Source organism: Schistocerca piceifrons, chromosome 8 (genome assembly GCF_021461385.2).
Source record: "Schistocerca piceifrons isolate TAMUIC-IGC-003096 chromosome 8, iqSchPice1.1, whole genome shotgun sequence".
In the NCBI taxonomy this organism is placed as follows: Eukaryota; Metazoa; Arthropoda; class Insecta; order Orthoptera; family Acrididae; genus Schistocerca; species Schistocerca piceifrons.
In genome coordinates this window covers 238872006-238891773 of record NC_060145.1, presented here as the reverse complement: position 1 = coordinate 238891773, position 19768 = coordinate 238872006, and the positions used below count along the sequence as shown (strand labels likewise).

Genomic DNA, 19768 nt, shown 5'->3' with positions numbered 1-19768 from the left:
CTGATGTAAGCCCTATGAAACCCATCTGGGTCGCTTGGGTGCAGATTGCACTATCCTTTTGCAGCTTTATAAAGCCCCGATACAATCCCACATCGATTATGGGAGTCTTTGCATACAGTTTGGCATCACCTTCTGCATTGCGAACACTGGGTAGCAGGGTTCAACATGTGACAGGAGCCTTTCGAACTATCCCTGTGAACAGCTTACTAATGAGGTGGGGGTCCCTCCGTTGCAGATCAGGTACTAACAACAGCATGTCAGTTATGCTAACCACATTCGCAGTTGGGAAGCATCCTAAGTAGTGCCTCTTCATGTCAAACATGATATGCTATCCCCCACAATGGTGACCCCAATCGGTGATTATGATTGCAGTCCGTGTCTGGTCTGTCCTTTCTGAACTTCAATTGTTTCCTCTTCCACCTCTCATGTACATCTCCATGTTGCAACCCTTGGCCACAGCTTTGTCTTGATGTGTCACAAGGTGCAAATGACACGGTTAATCCTTGAGGACTTCTGCCCCTAATTTTTCACCATCTTTGGCGCATCCCATGCTTCAGAAGTCACCTATACTGATGGCTCAATGGTTGCAGAGTATCAGCAAAGCGACTCTTGAGATCGTTATTCTGGAAACAGACCTCTGATCAGTAATACACCATTGAGTTTTTGGCCGGCCGGTGTGGCCGTGCGGTTAAAGGCGCTTCAGTCTGGAACCGCGTGACCGCTACGGTCGCAGCTTCGAATCCTGCCTCGGGCATGGATGTGTGTGATGTCCTTAGTTTAGTTAGGTTTAATTAGTTCTAAGTTCTAGGCGACTGATGACCTCAGAAGTTGAGTCGCATAGTGCTCAGAGCCATTGAGTTTTTGGTGCCTGAAATACGGAATGGCTCACTCTGAATTCACCAAACAAACTACAGGTGATAAAGGAGGCTACGAATCTGTGAAGGTCTTCCATGCAGACCTCTCGCAAGGTCTCTACCATTGTTTGCTGGGTCCGCATCGGCAGACTGGATCGACTCATGGTCATCTCCTCCGTAGTTAGGACCCGTCCCAATGTCGCCGTGGTTCCCCTTTGGCAGTGGTCTACATTTGGTGTACTGTCCCAACCTAGCCACTCTGCGGCAGACTTTTAATCTCCCTGACCCGCTACCCCTGGTGTTAAGAGACAGTGCCCCAGCAGCTATCTTAGTTTAAGGAAGGGCCGCTTAAGCTTATCGGCCCATTTGCGGGGTTGACAGAGCGCTGCTGCCTCCTGCCTAGACCGAGCTGCAGCTGCTGTCTGGGATTGGTGGTCCAACCCGGTCCTCACCCTACCGGATCGTGTACTCTTCTTCTCCCCTCTCGTGTGCCCTTTCACACTAGTTCATCTTTCGTCTCTGTAGTTCTCTAGCCCTGTTCAAATTGGTAGTGTTTCCCAGGCAGTCTCAGAGTAGAGTACCTTCGGTAAGTGGCGGGGGCTGGGGAATGTATGTACCCTCATTACACTCCACATTCAGGGGTTCGGGCTGCTCCCTAGATGGGGTAGCTTGCTTGCCTTTCTTCCTTTGTCTTTTTGTCTCTTTCCTCAGCTTTGCTGACATTGGTAGACCTCGAAGTTTTCTTCCCCTTGGTTTTGCGTGGTAGGCTATCTCTGATCCGCACTCCATAGAATGTTCGAGGTCAAAGGGACTGATGACGTAGTAGTTTGGTCCTTTTAATCAGCCAATCATTGTCAGACAATAGCTTCCACAGCAGTGAGTGTTATGTATGTTTCTGTTATAGTTGGTCAATACAGAAAGCTCTGACATGTTCTTATTTCCATTATAAAGGTCAAAGATGATTGACTAATCAGTCATACTGGATTACATCTTTCTGAAGTCGTACAAAAGTGTGTTGTTTTGATGAAACGACTTACTAAATGGGTGTGTCTCAAAATATGTACTCCGTGATCGACTTGTTCTACAAAAATGTCAGAGAACGTGACAGAGATAGATAAGTTTTACCAAGCTACGTTTGGGACTATGAACAGACACCCAGGCCAGTTGCTGTGCACAAAATTCGAAACTTAATTACTATTTTTATACTGCTGTAACGCATGTAACACCAGTGAAGTATTTTCGAAGACAGATAATTGAGGTAACATAACAATGGATTCATTTATTTGCATGCAAAGATACTCCATTCCAGAAGAGCTATAAGTAAGTAAGTAAATAAATATTGCAGCATATATTGCATTTTTCCATTGCTCTAGACCTATAAATTTTAAACCCACTTTAGAGAGATGCTAGAGGCACGTACAGCACATCTACATGGCCCTTATTTGTACCTGCTAGTGGTTTATCAACATCCCATGAATATTAAAGTTTTGTGAAGATATTTAACTTTTTATGCAGGATGGAGCTCCGACGAAAGGCTTGCACCTGGTCTAGATTTTCTATTTCCGAAGTCGGACCCTGTAATTTCCATTCCACAGATAACCTATGATGTACTTGAATGTGAACATGATCAGCTTCTACATTATTTATCATATTTTTTATAAATTTCATAGGCTACAACTTTCAGTTCTAAGTACAGAAATATAGTTTGTGCAGTTTTCTGTAAAATATATCGGCAACATTGGGAAATCAAATGAAGTCGAGTTACAATTTATTGTCACATCTTGCACACGTTTAAGATTCTTCAGTTGTCCAGTCATCATTTAAAATAATGCACTGCATAGCAATGTGCTGCAAGGGGAGTGGAAACACACCTGTGAGAGGTCATGATGGCTACTGGGAACTTCTGATGCCTGTTTGACACTAGTAAAACATTATTAGTCCAGTCATTGATTTACTGTATTTACAATTCATTGCCCTGCCGCAACAATCTTATCTGATGCTTCACTTAACTGTGTGTTGGATTCTAGCTGACATCTGTTGAGGCAGCTCAGTGTCTGCACAGCCAGACAATGGTGTTGGTGATCTTGGTGTCACACACAGTGGGTTGCTGGATAGTAGGCGGCGGCCGTGCTCATTGTGAAATTTGAGTCTTGCATTGGCTGTTGGAGTGTTCTTGGTCCCACTCTGAATACTACTATGCCCCATCAGCGATTTACCTGGTGTCAGTAGTCGTGTGGTCAGTTGATATCCTCCCTAACGCCCTGCTGTTTTTGAGAACCTGGAGGCATCTGAGATTTGAACAGGAACACTGACCCTTAAAATGCCCCATTGCCGGCTTCCGTGTTGAAGCTCAGTGCTGGCAGCACTCTGCTGTGGGGTGTTCTCAGAAGACAGTCAGTTTCTCCATCAGTAAACACTAGGTGGCAAGAAATGTGAAGTCCATCAAGTGAATACAATCATTTTGAGTACGACTTCCGCTAGCTTGTTGAATAGTTCATAGACTGTGCTGGAGCATTTAGGACATAGATTCAACTGACAAGAGCTAGAAAAACTGGAGTGTTTAAAGAGAGCTAGTGCGAGGCTGTGACATCTGGCTTGGTTCATAACAACCGCATGTGCCGTCCTCATTCCGTTACATTCACTTAACAGGCTGTTAACTGCTGTGTCAGGTCCTCGCTAAGTGTTTTTGTATAATAGAGTTTCTTGCACCGTATGTTAGGAGGTAACAAATATGCTTTTTTCTCTTCCCTTGGTTATCTGTCACAATGTTCTTTCTGCTGCTGAATGTGTATTTCACACTTGGGAGACGGTGTCGTGATATGTCGAAGGCCTGGCCCACTTGCTACATACTGGTACGGTTCATGCTTCAAATTCCGTCTCTGGCTTTACGTGAAAGGCCTAGTGTTTGTGGTAGTGTGAATAAGTTAAAAAAATAATAATTATAATTTTCCACCGCTTACTATTGTATGCCGTAAGTGCACATTCTAAATGTATTTAAGAGAAACTTCGATAGATAACTAATATTGTGTCGTGTGTGGTGAAGATTATAATTGATGCAGTCTATTACGACGCCCTTAATGTCCATTTGGGGCCGCTGGTGGTAACTGCCCAAGCGACCTCTTTCATTGCAAACAAAACAGGAATGACTCGAGATAGTACATCGGAAACAGCATGCACAGGTAAAAGTTGCGGAAATCTCGAGATGAAATGAAGAGCGCGTCGCGATCTGTTGCACATGCGAATGTCAACAGCGAATCTTAATCTCATCTTCAGTGAGCAATCATAATGACTGAAACAATAATAATCATTTCAGATCACACGTGATGAAACAGACTAAAATCGTTATATTAACACTATTTTTCTAACGTTTAACCACAAAGTAATAATAATTATTACAGACGTTCGCAGATACACTCGTGGATATCCGCATGACCATACGCTTTCTTCCACAGAGTAACTAATGCTGCCGGATGAAGTCTGAGATTAATGAAGGATCTTAGAATGCTACTCTGGAACTATCACAAGATCGTTAATAAAAACTCTGGCACTCTGTTGACAAATTGAGAGCTCACAGAAAGTAAACAAGTAAAAAAAATGGTGATTTTCTCATATGTGGTTGGCTTTTAATGTAGTCTATTCATGCAGCATGGAGAAATGTAAAGAGAACTATATTCATAATTCGGCTATTTCCTTTTGATTACTAGTTAATGGTCAGCGTGATGATAAAACATTTTTATCTCTGTGGAATTGGAGATTAATTCCATATAGCTAGAAATCGTGTTTCTATTATTGTAATATCTAAATCATGCGTTCTAGTATGGCAATCTCTATATCAAGGAATAAATATATTCTCACAGATGTAAGAATGTTAAGTTACAGCTTTTGTGACTGGAAGCAACTCGATATTTCCATGGAAATACGATCACCTCACGGTCAGTGCAAAATTTTATTTTCATTTAATTTTATTGGCTTCTACAAACGGCAGTCTTTGATATGTCGGAGGTTTGTCAGGTTCTTGCAGGTAACGTGCTATCACCGTGTTAATATTATCGTGATTAATTAGCGTTTTAACTAATGATTATTGACTGGGTAATCCGCATTTTCGTGAAGTTTTCCCACAGTTAATTTTCGTATGGAACACATTTAGTGCTACCCAGTAAGAGGAGTTCAGATCTCCGTCCTCTGTTGGATGATCACGGCAAGTTCAGATCATGTAGAGGTAAAGCATGTTCAAAAAGGATAGAACGGGATGTCTGTAAATATTATTGCCGCGCAGGGAAGCGTGTTTGCGTAGAGCCGTAATTAAGCATGCTGAAAGGGTTGCAAGGCAGCAATTGAGGAACAATGTGTGAAAAGCTGCAGATTATCATACACGTTGGAACAAGTTACGTCCGTCGTCTGGGCTCGGAGACCATACTTGGATCGCTCCAGCGACAGAGATGGTTGAGAACACCACCCTTGCTCATGAAATTTCGCCAAATCTCACTACGGAGCATTATTCCCATAGATTATAATGCCCCCTAGTTTTGTGTCCATTGGAAGACTCGAGACGTAGAAAGTTATGTGACAAGCTAGGTTGCAATTTTTTAGACGTGCGCCTTAGGTTCGAGAACTGTAGGATCTCCCTAAATGGGTAAGGTGTGCGGGTCAACAGAAGCGTCCGATCTTACCCGTCGGCTTTGACCCGTGACGTAAGCGTGTTGTGGTGTGTGACGTCATTACGGCGCGGAGTTTGATTTGCGATTGTGGCGTGTTTGTAGATGTCTTGTTTTTGTTTGTCGTGCTCTCTGGTGGTGTGTTCATGGTTTTCGTTTGTTTCGTTTGTTTCGTGTGGTGGGGTCAGTTTTCTGTTGCTCAGGTGTTGGATTTGAAGCGGAATTTCTATTAGTGAGTTAATGGTTAATTTAATGCTCATTGCTGTATCCGATCTCACGCGTCGGCTTTGACCCGTGACGTAAGGGACCTACACATTGATCAGTAGCGTAGCCCTGAATACGAGGTTAGGTTGGGAGTTTTTTTTTGGAATGCGGCCGCGGCAGCGGCCGCCTATGATTCGAAAATATTGATTTGACACTAATGAACATGTATACGTAATATGAAGCAATTTGATGAACATATTGATCTGTAGCGTAGCCCACTTGAGGTTAGGTTGGGAGTTTTTTTTTTTTGGAATGCGGCCGCGGCAGCGGCCGCCTATGATTCGAAAATATTGATTTGACACTAATGAACATGTATACGTAATATGAAGCAATTTGATGAACATATTGATCTGTAGCGTAGCCCACGTGAGGTTAGGTTGGGAGTTTTTTTTTGGAATGCGGCCGCGGCAGCGGCCGCCTATGATTCGAAAATATTGATTTGACACTAATGAAGCCTGTGGGGGGATGGGGGGGCACTGCAGACTCCCCCCACCGCATAACGACACATGATGATCAAATTTTGAAAAAAAATGAAAAATTTTTTCCGTACCTGCTAAACTGCATAAGTGCCGATGTATGTAGGTGTAAGGGAAGCTTTCGTTTCTTAGTTTTCTATTGGGGGATGTGATCGGTAGGTTCTGTTGAGCTATATAGGTTAAGGGAAGTGTCCGATTATGGATAGGAATGTGTTTTTTGGTATTTGGTCAGTTTTGTGATGTTGATTTATTTCGTTGTTTTGCGTGGTTTTGAATGGCGGTCGGTGGCTACATTTCTGTATATTTAGTTTCTCCGCACCCAAAAACCCCTAATTTCCCACGCTTGTCCCGTTACAGTCATTAGGCTTTTTGTGAAACTTGTGTATTTCAGTGTTTACAATACGTATGCGATGTTTTTATATCCGCCATATTGGAATTGTTTATAGTCGTTTCCGCGGTATTTGTGACGTCATGGGTGGGGTGAACGCAATTGTGTACTAGTGATTCCCAGCAAAGTGTCAAAATTTGGAGCGCTCCCAAAACGCAAATGGCTCTGAGCACTATGCGACTTAATTTCTGAGGTCATCAGTCGCCTATAACTTAGAACTACTTAAACTTAACTAACCTAAGGACATCACAAACATCCATGCCCGAGGCAGGATTCGAACCTGCGACCGGAGCGGTCGCTCGGCTCCAGACTGTAGCGCCTAGAACCACTCCGGCCGGCCCCAAAACGCAGTGAAGCTCACGTAATACTGATTACAGACAGTAGGTTAACACCTGAAATCGATAGCAGTGAGACTTTTGGGACAAACTAACAAAACGATAGGCTAATGAGAAATAGATGTGTTATACTTAACCGCAGTAGATGAGAAACTCAAATCCACCAAACAGAAATTGAAGCTGCATGACAGGCTGAGCAAGACTAAGTATGAAGGATGGGTGTAAATTAATTACTATTTCTTTCGAGCACCAAACTCACCTCCAGATGTACCAGAACCCTTTAGAGAAAACCTCAGCTCACTAATACGTTGTCGTCCTAAAATACTTCTTCATTGAAGGAGACTTTTTTTTATCCAACTATTATCAGCGGAAATTACAGTTTTGCAAGTGATACGCTTGACAAGTCATCCTACAAAAAATAACAAATGCTTTACTTAAAACAAATAGTTCGGGAGCTCACTTATGATGGAAATATATTAGATCGAATGGCGACAGACAGACATGACTTCTTTGAGGATGCTAATACTGAAACTTTTATCAGTGACAATGAGGCAGTCGTATCAAGTATTACTACCAAAGCTCAAATGATGGCGAAAATATGTACGAAGATATACATTTTAGTAAGTTACAAAAAAGCAGTAGTGTTGCATTGTAAGTGATTGGAACATGTAGCTCGGGGAAGGAGCGTGTAGAGAAACTAAGCCATGATAGATGCAAAGCAAAATACAGGGCTATAAATACAGAGATGCTAAAGAAATGCCTTTCGCTGCCAAGAGAACAATGCGCGATGCTTTCAATAACTACTGTAGCAGAAACACTTAACAGACGCTCCTACAAAACATAAATAAATTCATGTTGTAAAGGTTGTCAGGAACACCACATTTAGCGTCCAGACTCTGCCTAATGACAACGGAACTGAAATTGAGGTAGGTAAGCAAAAGCAGACTTGACTTACGATCCTCCTGCGCAAGTGAACATTTGAAAATGGAGCTAACATTTGAAAATGGAGCTAAGAGTAAAGACACAGTACTCAAGCATGTGCAGGTCTAAATGATGCAGATATTAGTGTAAAAGGCGTTAAGAAATAGCTGAAACCTTTAAAATTGTATAAAATTCCTGGGCCTGATCGGATCCTTGTCGGTTTATAATATACAGTATGTCCCACGTAAAACCGGTTCGTTTCACCTGACACTCACGAAACAGTGAACGAACGAAAAAGGATAGTCGTGAAGTTAATTTCTCTATTAATAATCTGTTTAAGGGGAGTTATATATGAAAATAAAACTTTTTTCGCATGTTCGGATGTTTGTCTCATTATAAAATTGCAATTTTCCGAATAATACACTTACAAACTCACATGGCATTTTTTTTTAAACATAATCTACACCGGTTGAAAATGTTAAAATTTTTTACGTGCATTGCTTCAAGATCTAATAAAATTGGTATTTTTTTTTTATATATAGAAGGCTGTGGATTGCTGTGTTATAAAAGTTAAATTACGTGTTTTTATTGGTTTTACTGTCAATAACAGTATCGTATCGTAGTATAAACATGCGTTGTATGTCGAAGCGCTAACGTTTTTCCGAGGGAAGTGAAGAATAGATTGGCAAATCTCTCAAAAAGTAAAGTATGGCGCCAAAACGAAGTATTTTTAAGAAACTTGGGTTTCACAGTAATAGATTTCGAATAAGGGGAAAAAATTGTGTTCAACATGTGGCATGTGGTAAGTGACAATGAAGTTTCTAGAGGAACACCAATTAGTGATTCGAAGATTAAAATAAAAATGTGAATGTCATGTGACTAGGACCTCCCGTCGGGTAGACCGTTCGCCGGGTGCAAGTGTTTCGATTTGACGCCACTTCGGCGACTTGCCCGTCGGTGGGGATGAAATGATGATGATTAGGACAACACGACACCCAGTCCCTAAGCGGAGAAAATCCCCGCCGGGAGTCGAACCTGGGCCCTTAGGATTGACATTCTGTCGCCTGACCATTCAGCTGCCGGGGACGGACGAAGATTAAAATAAAACGTTGTGATGTACAGTTTTCTCAAAACAAAAGTGATGTAAATGGTAGGTTAAGTTGTGTTCTGATAGATTTACACGTCAGTGATGCTATTATTGCCCTTAAGATCGTCTATTGTGCAGGGATTGTAAGCATACACTTGTAGCGTGTCCCATAAATAAAAATCAGGCCTCTACTGACAAGTGTGTCTTCAGTAAACACGTTGGTGTCGTAGGCAGTTCTTTGGTTGGATGTGAGAGCGGTTGCTCTATCTTGTTGGAATACTGCAACAGCTTTTCTGCGTTTGTTAACTGTGGATTGAAAGAGTCAAAGATCTCCAGATATCTGGCACTATTTAAGGTGCAATCGAAAAATATGGAATCAATAATGCGCATGCCGGACAATGCACAGCAAACCCCTGTCTTCGCTGACTGAAGAAATTCTTCATGCAGATTATGTTGGTTGGACAGCAACCAGTATCTGCAACTGTGAGCATTTACATAACCTGACAAATTAAACCAGCATTCTCATCTTAATCGAGTAATGCAAGGGTTCTAAATAACCGTTAGCGATTGATTTTAACAGCCAGTTGCGTTAGTTGAATGAGCGTCCACAGGTGATCGGTACGAATAATAAGGAAACATTATTTTATAAATAATCCTTCACTCTGGTCTAAGGAATAACAGGATGCTGAAAAGAGATGAGCAATATTACTCTTCGCATTCAACTTACGTAATATATTTTTGTTAATTTTACCAACAAAATCGGCGTCATATCTATTTCAATCTGCTGTGAACCGTATTATTTTGAATTTTCGACCATGAGTTTCACAGGATATTGGGGCACTATGCAGTAGGTGGAGCAGAGACCTGAATGCTGCCTTTTTGAACTGCAGTGGATGGCTAGATGTTTTGTGTACATCAGAAGTGGTTGACTTCCTAAGAATATCGTAACTAACCGAACAACCATCAGTTTTGACAGATAGACCCACTCCTTACCGACTTGAGGATTCGTCTTGTAATGCCCATGTGAATTCTGTCTGTAATTTCAAGGGGACTCATTGTCGGTTGTCTGTTCCTCTGCACATTGTGAACGGATCCTACAGCCCTCCATTTCTTGTACAGATCTTACTGGTCGTGGAGAGTTTCCTGCCGGATTACTTCCCTTGAAACATTCTGTACATTCCTGGATGGAGCCTGTCTTTATGTAACACTCCACGATATCAATCCGTAGCTCTGATGCAAACTGCCTCATTTGTACGAGGGCTGTTTAAAAAGTAAGGTGACCTTTCAAATTGCGTGGGCAACGGACATTCGATTATCGAATTTTTTTGTTGTGTTAGTAGTAGTAGTAGTAGTAGTAGTAGATAACATGGGGGTAAGTATTTATAGAAAAGGAAAAAAGAAGGAAAAAACATAGTGTGAAGGTGTTATGTGGAATGTTGGATGTTTTATAATCATTATTACCATTTATTTGTATCACATTTCTTTACCAAGCTCCTACTCGTGTTTTATCCGTCAATGTTGGTACACATGTTCCGAACACAAGTTCACAGTTTCAAGTGTACAGCGTACTTCGTTTGCTTTTGACAGGTAGGAACGTTAGACGTGTTTTAGTGTGCTCTGCGATTTTCGATTATTATTAAAAAAATGGAACAAAGAATGTGTCATGAAATTTTTCGGATGTTTTGGGCATGAGATGTGTGTCAGCGAAGTTTGTTCCAAAACTTCTCAATTTTGGTCAGAAGAACCGTCCGTCGCATGAGTATCGCTCAGGAGCTCTAGAATGACGTCAGTGGTGATCCTAATTTGCTCAAAAGGGTCATAACTGGTGACGAAACATGGGTTTGCGATTAAGACGTCGGATCCAAAGCCCAATCGTCCCAGTGGAAGAATCTCAGAGAACCAAGACCGAAGAAAGCACGCAAAGTTTGATCAAATGTGAAAGTTTTGCTCACTGTTTTCCCCAATTACTGTGGCGTAGTGCATCATGAATTTTTGCCTCAGGGTCCACGGTTAATAAGGAGTATTATTTTGACATTATGCGCCGTTTGCGAGAAGCAATATGCAAAAAAAGTCCGAAATTGTGGAAAACAATGGCTTTTGCGTCACGACAATGCACCTGCTCATTAATCGTTGCGTGTGAGATATTTTTTGGCCAAAAACAATACGGCCATCATGCCTCAGCCACCATATTCACCGGATTTGGCCCCCTGCGGCTTTCTTCTGTTCCCAAAACTGAAGAGACCTATCAAAGGACAAAGATTTTAACGATTGAGGAAATAAAAACAGCATCTCAGTCTCCAAGGCTGCACCAAAAAGTACTTCTGAGAAATGCTTTGAGGATTGGAAGAAGTGTTGGGACAAATGTATTGTATCTGAGGGGAATTACTTTGAAGGGGTCAACATGAATATTGATGAATAACTAAATATTTTTTCATAAAAATATACGAGATGTGTCCAAAAAGTAAGGTAACTTTATCCTGCCTCGGGCATGGATGTGTGTGATGTCCTTACGTTAGTTAGGTTTAAGCATTTCTAAGTTCTAGGGGACTGATGACCTCAGCAGTTAAGTACCATAGTGCTCAGAGCCATTTGAACCATTTGAACCATTTTCTGTAAGGTGACTTTATAACAAAAATATGAGCTTTTCACAACAAAAGAAATAACAGAAAAATGAAATCTTCTTGACCTAGGTTTCGGCCACTACTAGAGAGCCTTCATCAGAAATAAAACATTTAAACTGTCATGTCACGTATAAAATAAAAATCAAGCGATAACACTTCAGTCACAAAATATTAAAATAGAAAACATAGAAGGCAAGCCACTATGGGCTGCTCGTAGCCGGCCGCTGTGGCCGAGCGGTTCTAGGCGTTTCAGTCCAGAACCGCGCAACTGCTACGGTCGCAGGTTTGAATTCTGCCTCGGGCATGGATGTGCGTGATGTCCTTAGGTTAGTTAGGTGTAGGTAGTTCTAAGTTCTCTTGGACTGCTAACCTCAAATGTTAAGTCCCATAGTGCTCAGAGCCATTTGAGTCATTGGATTGCTCGCACATGTCGAGCTGCGGTAGCATTAGACTCTTAGTAGTGGCCGAAATGTAGGTCAAAAGACTTCATTTTGCGACCGAGGGCTGTTATTGCTTTGATTTTACTTGGTAATGGTCGCTGACAACGCAGCCAGGTTTAAAACTCACAATTAACTACCGGCCGAACACACAGCTGCACTCAACTTTCCGATAAAATGCTGTGTAACCAACTTGGAGACAGTGTTGCCACTTCACAAGCTGTTTGACTACGGATGATTAACCGGCACATGAGGAGTACCGGTTTTTTGTGAGACACCCTGTAGAATATGATGGCATCCCTGTTGGTTTATCTACAGAATTCACAGCAGATTATGTCCCATTTAATTGTAATGTGCCGTAAATCAGTTAAACAGAATATTTACATGGGTCACGCCTGCCAACAGAAAGAGTGGCAGAAGTGACCTACAAAAGTTCTGTCCAATATTTTATCATCACCAATTATTTGCAGAATGTCGGAACACATTATTATCTGCAGTACTATCATTAGAAGTATAAAACGAAACCTGCGGCTGGATTTTAGGATTTCGTGATAGAGAAGATGCAGCTTGTTATTTTGGATAATATACCCTGGACAGATAGAGAAATAATATCTGGCGTGCTGCGGAGAAGTGTGTTGGGAACCTTGATGTAAGTAGGGTGTTACAGACCAGGCAGACAATAGTACAAGTAGACTCGAAAACGATAGAGTTATCTGTAATGGGGTACTATCTGGACAAGCTGAACAATCATTAAGACAGATCTCGATAACGTTTCAAATTGATACAGATACTGGAAACTGCCTTCAAATGTTAAGAAATGCAAAATTGTGCACACAGTTCGTATGATGATGAAATGGGATGATCAGGCTCAATCGTAGCGGAAGCAGGCGGCAGACGTGAGGACATCGGCATGATTCCGGGAAAATGCTGTCAATCTACAATGTAGACTGCTTACAAAATACTTTTTAAGTTCTTTGAATATTCTGAAGTGCATATACCAGATAGTTCTAAACGGGGTGATATATAACGTACACAAAAAAAGAGCAGTACAAATACAGTTATCACACTAAAACCTGTACTCCAGACACACAATTGGCAAGTGTGTAGGGTGGTCAGAAGCAATCGGAAAAGCTTATAAGGGCATTGCAGGGTAGATTGGGTTGAGAAATAATTGTTAACAAAAACTTCTATACTGTCGTTTGTTTCCGAGTTGATTAGCATTGAAGGTAGCCAATGAGGCTGTTGCCTGCGCAACGTGAAAAACTGCCGCGTTTTGAATGACGTTCAGATTAATTAGTTCTGTGGTACTTACTATGGTTTTGCAATAAAAAGAAATATTCATATTTCATCTGAAATATTCCACCCATCTTCTCCCAATGTTTTGCTCTTCTGTTAACATTCTTGGATTGGCATCTTTTATGAATTTGTGTTGATGGTATGTCCTTCCTTCAAAACTTTTCACTTTTCTATGAAGTTCTTTATACTTCTGAATGTTAGTTGTGTCTGTCGTCGTATTTCTTTGAACTTCGATTTTTCTTCTTCCTGTATATTACTTTGCATTGACAGTATTTTGGCCCATTGTCTCTCTCTGATAGCTTCCTCACACTTCCCCTTAGCTCCGCTTTGGGATTACTTCTTGGGCTGTAGTGTTTCACAAAAATAATGTTGCCTTTCCTCAAGGGATTCACGTTTAAGTTCCTGAAGTATCTCCGTACGTGTGATAAATCTAACAGTATGCTTCTGAATTGCTTACACGTTCTTTTAATCTGACTTACTGTGGTTACCACACTCTCGAGCGGTAATTCAAGAATGAGCTGCATTGGTGTTGAAATTACAGTCTCCTTTACAGATCAACATTATCAAAAAATTTTCAAATAAAGTGAAGTTGCCCATTCACCTTCACAATAACCGTCCTTTCATGCTCGTTCCATTTCGTATCAGTTGGCATCGTGACACATAGGTATTTAATTGATGTGAATTTGTCAAGCAGCATACAACTAATGCTGTATTCGAGCATTATGGGATTGATTTTCTTACTCACCCGTATTAACTTATATTTTTCTACATTTGGATCAAGCTGCCTTTCTACATTTGGATCAAGCTGCCATTCATCAGACCAAGTAAGAATTTGGTTTTCCGTATTGTATTCTCCTGCAGTCTTTCAACAATGACACACCTTCTCAAACACGACAGGGTAAACCCAGAGAGAGCGAAATATGTAACTTTCTGCTGTGCTGTCCATATATACACCTCCATTGTTGTTGCGTCTGTGGTATGCAATCCACCCACTTCGGCAAGATACATGGTGGAAACTGTCACAGGATAATAATAGGTCCTTGGCATCTTAATGAGAACAACCCCCCAAAACATCCAGTAAAAATAATATGTTCTGATCATCACACAGACTTCTGTTTAAGAAGTTATGAATTTCGACTGCAGCTTCACAGTATGTTTATTCCATCTTGACATTTGTTGTGAATAACCTGCTGCAGTTCAAAAGGAACAATGACACAATAATTACAATATTGTAAGAAAAAATTGTGTATATTATTCTACATTAAGATGGCTTTATCACAAAGGGAGGTACACATTGCTGCCACTGAAGTTCTTGATCACTTACTCAGTGATGTAAAATGTGTGACAAACAGCAAAGTTAAGTCTGTATAAAAAGAAGAGTTTGTAAATGGGTAGCATGGAGCCATGTTTACATGGGAATGGTGAAATATGAACGTAAGGTGCTTTGTTCCATATCATTATGATAAATAATGTAAATGATCATGGAACATAGAAGTGCTACGCAAAGCATGGCATAAAATCATTTGAATTGATTAAAATGTTTTAAACTTGTTCTTTTTGAATTTTTGCAACTGTTACGTTTGGATATGTGTTTTCTAGCCATGAAGGCCGTGAAATCTCGTGAATAAGAATTATAATTCATGAACTTCATCTCTCTTGCTTTCTCAGAAGCATAAAGCAACACACTGCGCATTATGTATATGAACAAGTCCTTATTTGTGAATCAAATAGAGAATTCTTTAAAAATGTTATTTGCTTAGCATTAAATAATTATTATTTGCTCTCGAATTTGACCGAAATGTGAATTAAATGTTCGTATACTTTCATACTTCAAGGAAGTGTGTGTCCAAATCCCTAAAATTAAAAAAAAAAAGGGGTGTCAGGTAGTTTCATTCTGAGAAATTGTATTAACAAATTTGTTTCAGGGCGTAATGCAAAGCGTATAGTGCTTCCACTGGAGTTGGAGCTGACATACCATGAACGACAGAGCATTACACAGAAGATAAATGAATTAGGTGGAGAAGTTATTAGTGAAGAACATATGTGCTCAGCAACTCACATTGTTGGCTCTGGTCTGTACAGTTATTCACCTACATTACTTGAAGCACTTGTAAGAGGTAAGCTATTTAGCACATACATAACCAAATAGAATATCTATGTTAACACATCAAACCAAAGTAGTTAAACTTTTGAATTGGCTACAAGGCATAGAAGTTTATTATGCAATATTCTGTGGTTCCAGCATGATTGTCTTTTTGTAACTTTGTTTGTTACAAAGAAATGAGCAACAGTGTGTCTGTGTTAAAACAGTACCCCCTTTTTTCAAAATCTGCTTCTTCCTCTCAATACCTATTCAAAAACATACCACTTATTCATGCAAATGCAACATTCAATTTGATAAGAAACAGCAATGAGGATATTTAATTCCATTTGTAGTGCTGTAATCTATATATGGGTACAGAAAGGGATAGGACATTCAAAAGTGCTGAAAATGGTGGCCATGGACAGTAATGTGCTTGCCCACATTTTGTGTGGAAGATTTCATCGCTGTTTCCAATGTTGCCTGCTGAAGTGAGTTGCAAATAAGCAAAAAACTTGTTCCACATTCTCTGAAGGTTTTGAAATATCGTGGTAGTGAACATCTTCCATGCATCCCTAAAGAAAAAGTTCTGAGGGATCATGTCAGGAGACAGAGAAGGCCAATCCATTGTTCCTTCAACGAACAATGCATCTGGCTGGTTGCATTTGGTTCAGAAAACAACATGTATGAAAGGCATTATATATTGGACATCTGTCGTGTTAGTGCCAAAAAAGCAGTCTGGTATTTAGTCCCACTTCATCCAGAAGACAAGCAAGAATTAATCTGAAAAAGTTGGCAAATGCACTGTTACTTAGGTTACCATTGATGAAATAAGGGCCAATATTTGTAATACCATTCATTCTATGCCAGACATCTCTACACTGACTCTGATGTTCCACATGTCCGTCATTAGGGTTGTTCACTGGACCAGTAACACGAATTCTTTGTATTTAAGTGTCCTTTGTTTGAGAAGGAAAATTCGTTGGTAAAAAAAAACAGTGGGGAAGTAGTTCCTGTCGGTAAGGACTTGCTCCTATGCCCACTGACAAGTAGAACACAAAATTTTCGAAATAATTCCCATGCGAATCCTGGTGTAAGTTGACATGATTAGGTGCAACTCGTGATGTGTTAACTTATCAGTTCATGGTAACAGAAGTAAGAACAGTACCTGTGGCAGTATCATCTGTGCAAGTTCTACAATGACTGCATTGCCTTGGGTTGAAACTTCGCATTGCTTGAAGCATTGCAAAAGTCAAGAAAACATTCATTGGAAATGTGGGTTGTCGTCTGGATATTGCTGTCTGCGAATTCCTTTGGGTGTGTAACATTACCCCTACCTTTAATTGTAATACAAGAAACGTTATGATGCAGTTTTATGTGAGGACTGTCTTTGCTAAACACGAGGTATCATTTTAAAGCATTACACTACTGTACTATGTGTATCTGTATTGTAAAAAAGAAGAAATTATCGCAATTGAAACTTGTTGGCATATTAAAACTGTATTGTTCCGGGGCTCAAACTTGGGACCTTTGCATTTCCTGGGCAAGTGCTCTACCGACTGAGCTACATGAGCATGACTCACAACTTGTTCTCACAGCTTTACTTCTGCAAGTTCCTCTTATCCTACCTTCCAAACTAGTATCTTATTTTGTAGAGTATGTGCCTGCAAAAGGCAAAGGTCCATAGTTTGAGTCCTAGTCCAGCACAGAGTTCTAATCTGTCATGAACTTTCATATCAGCACATGCTCCACTGCAATGAGAAAATTCGTTCCAAGTTCCTAGATGAGAGCTGTGGTCTGGCACACAGTTTTACTCTACCAGGAATTTTCATATTGGTGCATACTCTGCTGCAGTGTGAAAATTAATTATGGAATATTGCAACTTGTGTTGTGCTAACTTAGATTCTCCATAGATAAATAGCATTTCTACCATCTATCATTGATGTAAATTACACTCACAAGAACCTTTGAATGAATATGGTTGGCTGAGTGACATGTTTGCACCTGTTTAATGTCAAGTCCTGGACGTGGGTTAGTCATGTTACCTAGGGTACCTGCACAGTGTGCGAATATGAGATATGAAAAGTCAAATTTGTGTTAAATTTTTAAACATGCCATGTTTACATGATTGGTACACTGTGATACGTTTTTGAACAGGTCTTGAGGAAAGGAAGTGGATTACGAACTAAAAGCTTTAGGGTGCTATTTAGAAAAGATTTGCTGCTGTTCACATCTTCGAAATGAACAAAGTTACAAAGGCAATTATGCTGGTTATTGTCCTCTTGATAGTTAAACAACATTTGGTTGGGACCATCCAGATTTACGTTCTTGTAGAGAGGGAATGAAATGGCTAAAAGAAGTTTATTCTATTTGTTGTACAGCTGGTATTAGATGTACTTCTGTATGTCACAGCAATAATACTGAATGGGTTTCTTATGTAGGTGAACAGCCATTATTGCAGAAATCTTACGATGAATCCCTTGAGTGTGAGGTCGCAAGTTCAATCTTTAGTAAGGCTCATTTGAAAGTGTTTTAAATAATGACTCGCCACGAGCATCAGGTGGGCGACAGAAAACTAGTGTCCATGTGATGCAGAGATCAGTTTTCTATGGGTTGTATGTATTACACTTCACAAAATGGATATAGTCAACATTCAAGAAATGTTCAAAATGAATCTTTAACTTGCACCATGAACGCAGAGTGAAAACTGGCTCACCACATTGATCACAAAGGTTTCCGCTGTCAAGATTGAAGGTGAACTACTTGGGAGTTACAAACTGTGCAGGATGTTCAGATGGGTATACACACTTAAACAGTGCATATAGAATCATATTGGTGCATTGGGGCTGATAAGAACTGATGGAATGTGATGGTATGCAACCGAATACAAGATGGTCTGTCATGGAACGTGGTTCCAGGTGGTATGAATTGCAGTGTCACACACTTTTCAGGAGAGCACTTTGCTCTAAAGGAGTATGATTTTTACGTCCAAGCCAAGAATCGATCAAAAGAAAGTTATTTTGACCAGCTAATGGCCAAAAGCAGTGCTTATACAACAATTGTAATTCTCCTATGCCCATTTTCCCACTAATTCTTGTTGTGACGTAAATATTCTCTACTGCCTTTGCAAGAACATGCACACAAGGAAGAATCGTAGGGGGGCAAAGCACCTCCAGCTTCTCGCAATACAGTAAATAACTTTCCAGTCAATTTACCATTCAGATTAATAGTCGGTATCATTTTGCATGAATGTGCTACGGCATTGAAGTTAGTTGATCTTGATAAAACTCTCGTGGTACCTCTAACTTGGAGGTTTTCTTTCATATACATTTCCTCTTCAAATCCTGATTGGTTGGAACTGAAAACAAATTCCTTACTGAATGATGGGAGTAGGTTTGTGTGTCTCATCTACAAATTTTCATCTTTATTCCTCATCTAGCTGTGCATTGTGAAGTTGATGCTTTGTTTGAAATTTCATTGTCTTACATCTTCCAATTCTGTAGAACTGTTTGAAGTTATTCAATCATCCACTACTTCCCTGGAAATCATTATAATCTATGTTGCGTACAGTTTGTTGCGGGTAATATAGTACTTCACTATCATGCACATCCTGAAAACTGTATCGAGCATTATTGAAATGCATAAACACCAGCGTTTGTAGCAAGTGTGCCTTGTCCTCCCTTGAATATCTGTAGTTTTTCGTATGCACTATACGGTCATATTGCAGTCGACTTACTCCAAATCTGTTCATAGTTGTTTTTTTACTGTGTTACATGATCTTCCATGTATATAATTATGTTTAGACCCACTCCTTAGACACAGATTGTCCTTTACTACATTTCACTGGAGACAGAATTTGTTTCTCCCTGTCCAACAAGGACTACATGGCTCAACACCTGTTTCAGTATCACTTTCACTTGTTAAGCACGTTTTGTCATCACTGTACTCCTCATGTACACGTCGAGCGTATACGACACCACACATTCCAGTTACTCATATTGCAGATATGCTAATATTGCATTTGCCTCTTCTTTCTCAGTCTGTGTAATTCCTTCAGTTATAGATACAATGCAGTGTTGCTTTGTTTATCATTGCCATTGCTCTGATTTGTGTCAAACTACTAGCACTGTGGCAGTGTTAGTTACTTATCAGCCAAACATTTCAACTATGCTCAGTAGCCTCATGCTTTGCTCACCGTTGGATACCACCAGTCCCACCCTCTGTTGCCATCAGGAGGCAATATTGTGGTTGCATGCTAGACAATATGTGGAGTGTCGAATGCCATAAACATCACTGGCCTTTTGCGACATAGCACTCAAGGGATTCCTTGTTAGAGGAAAAGTAAGAACAGGTG

At 40.3% G+C, this 19768-nt stretch overlaps 1 protein-coding gene across 1 annotated transcript in view; it reads left to right on the top strand.

Moving 5' to 3' along the window:
* The window catches only part of LOC124711447, a 461065-nt gene that overhangs the window by 257557 nt on the left and 183740 nt on the right, over window positions 1-19768 (top strand). The window contains exon 3 of the mRNA XM_047241528.1: window positions 15260-15451. Within this exon, the coding sequence (XP_047097484.1) occupies window positions 15260-15451 (192 nt within the window). The remainder of the gene's footprint in view (window positions 1-15259; window positions 15452-19768) is intronic.